The sequence below is a fragment of the Chamaea fasciata genome, unplaced genomic scaffold (assembly GCF_029207755.1).
Source record: "Chamaea fasciata isolate MVZ Bird 193981 ecotype frontalis unplaced genomic scaffold, bChaFas1.0.hap1 SCAF_16, whole genome shotgun sequence".
Taxonomy (NCBI): Eukaryota; Metazoa; Chordata; class Aves; order Passeriformes; family Sylviidae; genus Chamaea; species Chamaea fasciata.
This window is the reverse complement of record NW_027094101.1, coordinates 14,362,584-14,373,230: the sequence shown is the minus strand read 5'-3', so window position 1 is coordinate 14,373,230 and position 10,647 is coordinate 14,362,584. Positions and strand designations below refer to the sequence as shown.

General features: G+C 45.1%; 1 protein-coding gene across 5 annotated transcripts in view; it reads left to right on the top strand.

The window, feature by feature from the left end:
* Positions 1 to 744: 744 nt before the first annotated feature.
* The window catches only part of CLUAP1 (clusterin associated protein 1), a 56,688-nt gene continuing 46,785 nt past the window's right edge, over positions 745 to 10,647 (top strand). For 2 of the 5 annotated variants that reach the window (XM_066198068.1, XM_066198063.1), the window contains exons 1-5: positions 1,073 to 1,154; positions 1,640 to 1,751; positions 2,951 to 3,035; positions 7,518 to 7,697; positions 8,786 to 8,881. In XM_066198068.1, coding sequence (XP_066054165.1) covers positions 1,133 to 1,154; positions 1,640 to 1,751; positions 2,951 to 3,035; positions 7,518 to 7,697; positions 8,786 to 8,881 — 495 coding nt within the window. In that variant the 5' untranslated portion in view covers positions 1,073 to 1,132. Of the gene's footprint in view, positions 798 to 835; positions 856 to 952; positions 1,030 to 1,072; positions 1,155 to 1,639; positions 1,752 to 2,950; positions 3,036 to 7,517; positions 7,698 to 8,785; positions 8,882 to 10,647 lie in introns of those variants that run through there. The other 3 variants (XM_066198066.1, XM_066198067.1, XM_066198064.1) reach the window with 3 other exon arrangements.

Here is a 10,647-nt window from a genome sequence, read left to right as displayed (position 1 = left end):
GGGTCCAGAGACCCCAGTCTGCAGTAGGAGATTTATCTTCTAGTCTCATTAGGGCTTCTTTTGTTTGATTTTTGCCGGACAAAAGCCAGGCTCTTGCCCTGGGAGAAGTCCTCACCGTGCTCTGCAGAGCACACGGAGGGCGTATGGATCCCCGGGATGTGGCCGGCGGGTCCGTGTGCGCTCCGGCCGGGTGCAGACCGGGCTCCCCTCACACCGCACACACGGCCGGTGCTCCTCAGAACCCCTCGGGGATGGCTCCCAGCCCTCCCTCCTAAGTCACAAACCCCATCCTGGCTCAGCCCGGGTGTTATAAACGACTCAGACCCCAAGTGGGAATGAGTTATAAAAGTTTTATGAAGAACAAATAAAAATTTCACAAAGCAAATGGGACAGCACTGACAGCGTGGCCGACAGCCAGAGGCTCGGCCACAAAATGGCGGCCCTGACTGGCAGAGCCAGGGCGGGGGCGCAGGGAGTGACCGGCAGGAGCGGGGCAGTGCTTGTGGCCCTGTGCTGTGCTGTGCAGTGGGGAGGCCACACAGCTCCAGTGCCGTGTTCAGCTGTGGGGCCCTCAGTTCAGGAAGGACACCGAGGGGCTGGAGCAGGTGCAGGGAAGGGGTATGGAGCACATGTCCTGTGTGGAGGGGCTGAGGGAGCCTGGGGGGCTCATCCTGGAGAAAAGAAGGTGGGGTGGGCGACACCTTCTCACTCTCGGCAGCTGCGTGGCAGGAGGGTGCAGCCAGGTGGGGGCTGGCTCTGCTCCCAGGGGACAACGGACAGGACAAGACGACCCAGTCGTAAGTGCGCCAGGCGAGGTTTATGTTGGACACTAGGACGAATTTCTTCCCTGAAGGGGTGACGTGACATTAGAATGGGCTGCCCGTGCGTGTGGTGGATTGGCTGTGGCGGGAGGTGTTTAAGGAAAGCCTGGACACGGCACTCAGTGCTGTGAGCTGGTTGCCGCGGCGGCGATCGGTCACACGTTGACTCGCTGACGTCAGCGCGCTCTTCCATCCCGCGATGCCGTGAGTCAGTGTCCGGCCCGCCGCACACTTCGCTTCCCGCGGGGTTTGGCCCCGCCGCGCCGCCGTAGCCCGTTGCCTCAGAGCCGCGGCGGCCGCGGGTCCCGGCGATGTCGTTCCGCGACCTCCGCAGTGAGCGCGGCCGGGGCGGCGGGGCCGGGCCGGGCGGGACGCGGCACCCTCGGCTGGGCCTCCCGGGGGACCCCGCTGCTCCGCTCGGCCGCACACGGCGCTGCCGGCGGGCGGACACAAGACCGGGGCTGAGCCCGCCGGTCCCTGCCTGGGAGGGGTCCCCGCTGCCGGGGGTTGGCACAGCCCTGCACGGGCGGGATTCCCCCCGCCGTAGGGAACACAATTGAATGCTGTGTTTGTAGGGAGAGGCTGTGTCTGCGTTGTTTCAGCTCCGTGAATTTCGTTAAAAATGCCTGTTTTCACTTTGGCGTGTTTTCTGTTGAAATGATAGGATTTATGTTAATTATTAGGGTTTAATTTTTTAACAGTGCCTTGCACTGGGCGTATCTCATGGTAACTAAGCAGCACTCTGTGGGAGATGGCAATCTTGGCAAAGCCCTTATTGGATATATAAGAAGGAATTCCTGCTCTTGCTCATTTTTCAGATTTTACTGAGATGATGAGGGCGCTGGGGTACCCTCGAATCATATCCATGGAGAATTTCCACACCCCAAACTTCATGCTTGTCTCAGAAGTGCTGCAGTGGCTGGTGAAAAGGTTGGTGATGAGACCAGCAAATTTTGGGCTGATGGTGGGATGCGGGGAGCATGCTTGGACCTGATAGTGTGCTGTGACATTAAGGAGCTCAGTGATACTTAGTCATTCTTGGAGCTCTGCTCTTTTAAATACCAGGTAGAAATGTGGTCATTTGCAGGTTTTAGCTTAATGACACAGCCTGGAGTAGCAAACCCAGGGGCAGAGGTTGCACCCTGACTGTGGGCACACTCATTCAAAAGTAGCATTATCTCTCTCACATATTCTTCAAATTCCACAGCCTGCCCATGTCTGACCTTTTATCCAAACGGGGTGATCCGGTGTGGGAACTTCACCAAAGCCCAGCCAGTTCTTGTGTTGTTGCTACAGCTGTTGGCTCAGCCTGGCACTGTCCTGCATCCACCGCATGTTTAAAAGAAATAAAATGATTTGGTTCTAATCCGCTACTGTCCAGTGGCAGTTTTACACTCACTTAACCCATTGACAGACTTTGGTTGAATATTTCTGGATTATGAAGTGCTATCTGAATTATACATTATCTTCTCCCTCCTGCTTAAGTGTAAAATTAAGGGTTTTTTTAAGATGGTAAGGTAGAACATTATAATTGAAACCAGCATTGACCAGTTTGCTTGATTGCTAGTTTTGGCCTGGATTAATAATTAATATCCATTAAGTTTGATTACCAAGTCATTAGAAATTTGCTGAATATTCTTGCAGTTGTAGTAAATGGGGATATACTCACAACCATTCAAAATTACTTGGATTAAGTTGCCTAAATAGTCTTCAAAATGCTGCTGTTACAATGAGGGTTCAAATCACTGAATTTCCTTTTATTCTTCCCTGGTTCCTGCATAGTGGCCACTTCTAGAAGTTTCTGCATCTCACTCATGGTTTTTTTAAGCATTTCACAGATTTCAGTTTATTTTTCCATACATTTCCTTCACTTGTGAAAGGAGTATGTTTGAAATGATGTCGGGGTATGAGCTTGTGCAGCGTGTCAGGTTTTACACTCTTGCGGTTTGTACAAACCCACTGTGTGCATTCCAGGCTCTGGATGCCCCAGCCTGCAGCAGGAATTTATTTACACATTTATTTTCCAGTCTTGTCCATGCTTGTTTGTGTTTGATTTTTGCCTCACAGATGAGCCAGGCTCTTTAATGTTGCCAGAACGTTGTTGTAATCTCCAGCTGTTGTTTGCACAGGTATGAACCTCACAGTGACATTCCTGGGGATGTGGACACAGAGCAGGACCGGGTTTTCTTCATTAAAGCCGTGGCTCAGTTCATGGTGAGTCTGCCCAGGAGCTGTGCTTGGGCTGGAATCCTGAAAATCTGAAATCCTGGTTCCATGGCAGCTTTAGAGCTTTCTCTCTTAGCCCCACCGAGTTTCCCTGCAAGGGGTGGCTGAGTTTGTGTTGCATGCTGGTGCTGCTTTATCCCTGGCAGTGTCCAAGGCCAGGCTGGACAGGGCTTGGAGCAGCCTGGGACAGTGGAAGGTGTCCTTGCCCAAGGCAGGGGGTGGAATTGGATGAGCTTTAAGGTCCCTTCCAACCCAAACCATTCCCTGATTCTGTGGTCCTGTGTCTTGTGCTGGTGGAAATTTGAAGAGGCCAGGACATGCTGTTACTGACATTCTGTACTTATCTCTGCAGAACTGGGATCTGAATATGATACTGGGATCTAAATTGAGATACAAAACAATATTCATCCTTATCATTCCTTATTTATAAAAGGTGACAGTGGAAAACACAGCTGTAGATGGGAAATGTTTTTAAACCGTTTAGATTGTTTTAGGAGCGATCCCACCATCGTTATTGCTAGCTTTGAATGCCTGATTCTTTCCTGTGCTTGAGTAATCATAATTTCTGAAGTTTTCATTATGATATAAAATAATATATTGGTATATGTTGTATGAGATTTCGCACAGATCAAGGCACATGTTCTTTTCTCAGATCTTTTTTTTTATGCATGAGCATGTTTGGATTGGGCCATCAAATTTTTTAGTCTTTTGGAGTAAAAGAACATTTTCCTTCATAGAATTCATGTTACTTTGAAGCAGTGTGAGCTTTTGTTTTGATGTTATCACTTGCTTAAATTAACACCTCATCTGAAAAAAACTTTCTGGGGCTGGAGGTGAATCTGGAAGCGATGCAAGTTTTTATGCTGATACCAAAGGTGAATTACAATACTTTTTAAAAAAATCTTAGAACTTATTAAAATGTCATTTTAACAATATTTCCCTCATCGTTTGTGAATACTGTGCACCGTAAATTCTCTCAATTGTTAATTTTGCCATGTTCAGAGCAGGGTACATTCCTGTGCATGTTGGGGTGTACTTTTGAGCCCTGGATCATCATGAGATGGAGTGAGCAGGTCTGCTTTGTTTGGAAGGGTTTTCCTCTCCAAGCACAAGTCTGAAAGCAGAAATAATGTAATGCTTTTCAATAGCTGATTTCATGTCAAAAGTCCCAGGGGTTTTGGAGAATTACATGATATGATTCAGAAAATGAAATTAATGGAAATTACTTTAATCATCCTGTACTTAGTCTCAGTTAATATTACAAGTTAATGTGAGGATTATTGTAGGTTTTCAGCATTTCCAGGATGAGAGAAGCTTGTAGACATTTCCTTAATAATTCACTGTCCGTGCAATCCACAATTATCTTCCCCAGGAGTTAATGGCTTTGTGCATCCGTGGGCAGATGGGAGATATGATGGAGACAGAATTGTCTCCGAAGAGAATGTCAGCACAGATCCATCACCGGGGAATGGAACTGGAACTTTGCTCTGCTTTACTGAACAAGGAGTGAGGAGGTGTTAATTTTCCACACAAATTAGCTACTGCTCTGTGTTCCTGGCAGTTTGAGACTTTACCAAATGTCTCCTTCCCAGACCCAAAAATTCTGAAGTGCCTGCAAGGTTGCCTTAGGTGGACTTTTAATCAGTTCACCCTCTAGAGCCACCCTGATCAGTGGGGCTCAATACCTGGCTCCTGTTCGAGCCCACCTGGGTCTCAGTTTGAAGTAGAGTGCAGCAGAAAACCTCCAATGAGTTCAGCTCCTAGAAATTCGTTAATGAAAACAAACTCAGCCATCCAAGGGGGCAAAACCTTTTGCAAGAGTTAGACATCACAGACAAATTTGGCTTCATGATATTAATAAAGCAAATTGTGAAGTTAAACAAATTTTCTGGCTGTTGCTGCCGTTCTTGTTGTCTATTTATATTTTTTTTGGTTGCATTTTAGCTACCTGATCTTTAGAATAAATAACTGTGTTTTCTAATGGTTCTATAAAATTAGAAATGTTACAAAATAAAACAACAAATAGGTGAGTGTCTCAAACATGAAGTGATGGAGGTGACTTTCCAAGTGTGAAGTTGTCTTCTTGTCTCCACAGTGCCATTGTGCCAGTCTGAAAAATATATATACTTGTCTGTGTATTTTTTCTGGTTTTAAGTAGTCTTCGAATGAAAAAACTTTTTTTTTTCCTCTTACTAAACATTGATTTTACTCTCTTGAGGGTGAATGGAGCTGAAATTGGAACTCCTGTCTCTAACAACATCCTTTGTAATTTTAGTGTATCAGTCCCCTTTGGATAGGGGATGTTTAACAGAGTCTGTCAATTTAATGACCACTTCTCCGAAAATGGAATACTTGCTGTTTCTGCAATTAATTTTTTAGATTGCTTCTACTGCAAGGGAAGGGAGGTGAATGTACCAGGCTTTTCACTTTGTGTCTTGGCTAATTTGAGGTCATTCTGAGACCAGCACTTCAAAAGCAGTGAGGTATTTTTTGTGCTGTGAGTCTGGTATTCCCCTGGCTCAGGGTGCACAACATCAGGAGCCTGTTCTGGAAGTTTGGGCTTCAATTTTCAGGAGCCACAGAAGCTCCTGAGTTGGGACCTGGAGCTCTGGCAGTCTCAGGGCTGTGCCCATTCCCTGGGGAGCCTGTTCAGTGCCCCACCACCCTCTGGGGACAGGACCTTTTCCTGAGATCTAACCTGCCCCTCTCCTAACACAACTCCAGCCATTCCCTGGATCCTCTCTCTGCAAACAGATACCAAGAGTCATTTTCCTCTGCTGGGCTGAGATTTTGGGATGAGATAGGCAAGAGGAAAATATTTACTGGAAATTAAAATCTGATTTTAAAGTGACAAAGTCTTGACAAAATATACCTGAATAAACATGAGCCAACATCCCTTTGCTTTGTTTCTTTGGAAAAGCTGGAGCCAAATCCATGGTTTGAAGCATGGTGCTTTCTCTCTTGAGTTTCACAGGATTTTTTCCTTCAGTCCATTATTCAGTGAAGCTCAATGCAGAGCTTATAATTGTGTTGTACTAAATATTGTAATATCTGAGTCTCTTGAAGGTCCTGCACTGTCAGAGCCTGAGGGAATCTGAACTCCTCCGGGAACACTGTAAAACCAAAGCTGTGTAATGCCACCAGTGACTCATGAATGGGCTCTATCTGCTACAGCATTCCCAAAGAAAAAACATTTCAGCAGAAGTATATCTTAAAAATACATTGAAAATATGCTAAGTCACTTTTGTGCTTCATGTGTCATTCTTAAGCTTCATTTTTGGATCCATAGCTGGTGATCAATATTTCTCTTTTTGCTCCCTTGTTTAGTTATGCCACCACAAAGATTCCCTCAAAATTTAATGTGAAATTTGTGGTTTTCTCCTTGTGGTTATTTATTTATAATGTAAACTTACCAGGAATTTCAAGAACAACATTTGTGTTCTTTGTGTGACAGATAGTAATTTCCCCCCTTTATTATTTGGAAGCCCAAAAAGAAAATGTTAGAATTCTTAATTTTTTTTTTCCATATTGTTCTGTCTGTACCTTTCAGAGATGGGAAGGAAGGGAATAAAATCACTAATATCATAGCAAGGGAAAATTTGAGATAAACAATAAAACATTTGGAAGGTGCCACTGGAAGAGAAGACAGTTAAATTAGGATAACTGATCTTATTCTTGCAACTCATTAAGGGTGAATTTTACCTCTCTGCAGCATCATCACAAGACCTGGGCAGCACTTACTTTCCACTTAAACTTAATTTGAATTTAAGTGATGCATAGGATTTTTTCTGATCTTTATTCAGCGAAGAAATAATGATAGTTTGTGGGGTTTTCTGTAAATGTTCTGACATGCAGAAAGTGCACAGCTTTCAGAAAAATTTCCTCTAGAAATACCAGTATTATGATGAGGCAAACTGGGTGTCCAAACAGGAGGAATTACTCTGTACTGATGCCTCGTGGACACTGACCTGACACAGAGACTGGACAGAGCTAGACAATAAAGTAGGGATTTATTGAAAGGCCTTTAGGGTACACCTTGGGCAGGACAAGAGCCTGGCCAGGGCTACACCCAAGGTAGACTTGGAATGGTGACAAAATGCACATCCGGTCACAAGGTCTTATGTTTTTAATAAGTTTTGGTCCATTTGCATATTGGGATTTAATTGTCCAATTACAGCTTCGGGTTGTGACGTCCCATCCTTCTTGTTCCTCCCTTCAGCCCACTCTTGTTTGTGCTTTTGGGCCTGAAAGTTGTCCTTGGTGTGCAGCAGGAAAAGGATTTGTTTTGTCTCCCTACTCTGTGAAGAGGGGGAATACGAGGCTCAGAACTGCACCCCTGGGCAGCACAGAACCTGAGAAACATGAAAGCTCAAACTCAAGCAAAGCCCAGTGCCCCCAAAACACCTTTGAGTGCAGATAAGTGAGGATTTTGTTCTTTGTGACTGCTGTATCCCTTCTTTGTTGCCCAAGGCCACCAAGGCTCACATCAAGCTGAACACCAAGAGGCTGTACCAGGCCGACGGGTACGCGGTGAAGGAGCTGCTCAAAGTCACCTCGGTGCTCTACGGTGCCATGAACACCCAGGGAGGGGAGTGTGCACAGCTCCCCGAGGAGGACAGCACCAAGTTCAAGTTTGATCTGGGCTCAAAAGTAAGCAAAACTGGTGCTCTTGTGTTAATTTGGGGAAAAACTTGTCTGTTTTCTAGCTGAAATTTAAGTGGGGAATGTTATGGCAAGGCAGTAGGCAGGGTTTTAAGTCACACTTTCAGTGATTGGGGTTCGGTTCTCTGATTTGTTTTAATCTCTGAATTCTCAACCAGAAGCAAGGCAACAGTGGCACAAAATTGGTTCTCTTTGTATTGAAATGCTGTTGACACCATAGAAATATTGGAGTTGGCTGTAATAAAAATTCTTTTCTGCCTACTAAAACTTTTGCAACTGGAGGAGCTTGCAAAATACTGACTGAAAGTTGATTTTCAGTCCATTTGCATTGAAAGAGAAATCTTCCTGTGACCCTAAGAGACATCAAAGCTGTTCAAGCCCGTAAAATAAAAGGTATCTCTAGATATTTTAAAAGCACCTTCTCTAAATATTAATAAAGAAAAAAAAACCAATATAAAACAATAACCCTGCACTTTGCTAAATAAGAGGAATTGCTGTTACTACTTCTGTGGAAGATGTCCCTGCCCATGGCAGGGGTGGGACTGGATGGGCTTTAGGATCTCTTCCCACACAAACCATTCTGTGGTTCTCTGTTCCTGTGATTCTTGAGAACATGGCAGACCCACAAGTGGTTTTCCTCTGTGTAAGTAGCAAAAATAACATAAACCACTAAAAAAATAACAAAAAAACACTTGGTAGATGCTCAAAATTGCAGGCTTGTCCCATTCTTTTTGGTAAATGAAGTTTTTACTTCTGCTTATGAAAAGGGTGATGTTTCCCTTTGTCCTGGGCAGCACATGAACCAACAACTGGTTGAGCCCCAGTTCTGAGGAGATTTGTGGGGTTTTTTTCCTTGGCCTAAAATATTTGGGGTTTCACTCAGAAACCTGTACCTGACAGGGCCTCACCTGGACTGTTTCAAAGCCAAGACTCTGTCCACTCTGATTCTAGTGCACAACCTCTGGCACAGTTTTGACCTCCAGTGCAAGTTTTGACATCAAAATGAGAATTACCGTGGATATTCTTTGTGATGTTTGGGATTCTCCTGCTATTCAGTGCTGTTGCTGTGTTCCCAGATTGCTGACTTGAAGGCAGCTAGACAGCTTGCTTCTGAAATCACCTCCAAAGGAGCAGTCTTGTATGACTTACTTGGCAAAGAGGTGGAACTGAGGGTAAGTACACGCTGGAGAGCATGGAAAAACTTGTGTTCACTGAGTGCCTCAAAGGAAAAAAGGGGAAAAAGTCTCAGTTCTTACTAATGTCTGCATCTGACACGAGTATTCTGTGATTTTGAGGGAATGGGCCTGGCAGTTTGCATTTCCTTCCTACTCTTATTTGTGACTGGACTGCAGGCAGCCTGAGAGAGCAGCTTGGCATTTTCTCTTCAGCAGAAAACTGAAATACTCTCTGTTTGGCAATACATATGCAGGCTGTAATGGTGGGGATGGATATTCTAACAGATTAATGATGAATGCTGTTAGTTTTCCAAGGGCAGGGCTCATTATTTCTGTGGCAGGAGCTGGAGGCATCACAGCCTGCAGGGTACATGTTTTTCAGCTTAGCTAGAGATGTGAAGAAGGAGAATCAGAAGCTGTTGTATGAAATCACTGCACACTGCCAGGAGGTCTTGCCATTATTTTCTTCAATGCCTTTATCTGGAGGTTCTTCATTTTCTGGAAAGGGACTTCAAAGGAGACAGACCCTGCCTGGTGTGGGAAGTGTTCAGAGCTGAGCTGTAGGGAGTGCACCCTTAAGAGCTGTACACTCTGAGCCTGGACAGTTAATGCTCCCAGATCCTTGTTTGATGGAGTACAGTGTTTCAAAGGCTGGCTGATACCCTGGGAAGTTCCTCCATGGAGCACTGCCTTTCCTGCTGGTTCCATGCACCACTGTGGTGTGCAGGGTGTTAATATTTCAAAAGAGAGGGAGAAGTGATAATCCAGTTTAACTCTACATGCACTCATGTCACAGAACTGTCCATCATTTACTTCTCTTGCACTCTGCTAATTTCTTGGCTTTGAAGGAGTTTTACACAGCTGCTGTGTGATGTGTTAATATTTGCTTTAGTGGAAAACTGGACCCATTTGCTCTGAGTACAGCATCCCTATAACTGCTAAAAGTCAAATAAAGATCAGTTCAGGCATTTTTAAAAGTACTCAAGCATTGGTTTGAATTGGGTGCTGTTTGGTCACTTGTAATCAAGGTTTTGAGGACACCGAGTTTATAACTGGGCCCTGGAAAAGGGCCAGGCACACATGGAGTGTGCTGAAAGCGTGAGCTGGAAAATGAAGAGATGAGAAAGTGCTTCAGTGCAGCCACTTCTCAGTGGGGCCATTAAGAACTCTAGAGTAGAAGCCTACTTAGAGGTATCATTCCTGAAAGGATTGGAGTTCTTAGAGACAGCAAGTGAGCACGTGTTTCTTGTGGCTGAGTGCACAAAATGGGGCAAACTACTGCTGTCCAGGTGCACAGGTGTTCTGCAGAAAGGTTTGGCAGATGGAACTTGTTGTCTTTAGGAAATGCTGTCCTGGGAAAGGTGACCTTCTGTGCCATCAGCTCTGACTGCATCGCCTAAAGGCAGCAGGTGACAGTGACAGCACAGGGAGAGCCTCCAGAGAGCTTCAGAAGGGGCTTTTCAGCCCTGTTCCTTATGATCTGGGGCTGGTTCCAGGGCTTTTAGTGATTTGTTAATCCCGAAGGACCCATTTTTGGCTGGCCTGTTAAATGTCAGGTTTGGTACATGCAAAAAACTTCAGACTTGAGTGTGTAGCAAAGCAGAAAGGTTCAGGTTAAAAGTCAGGAGGTTGCAGGAACCAGTTTGGCAGTGGAATTTGTAATTTTTAATTATCAGCCCCAACTGTGCCTTTCACTTGAAGTATGAAATTTGCCCATCGCAGGAGAGGCTTAAATCCAAACACTGCTGGATTTTTCCATCACT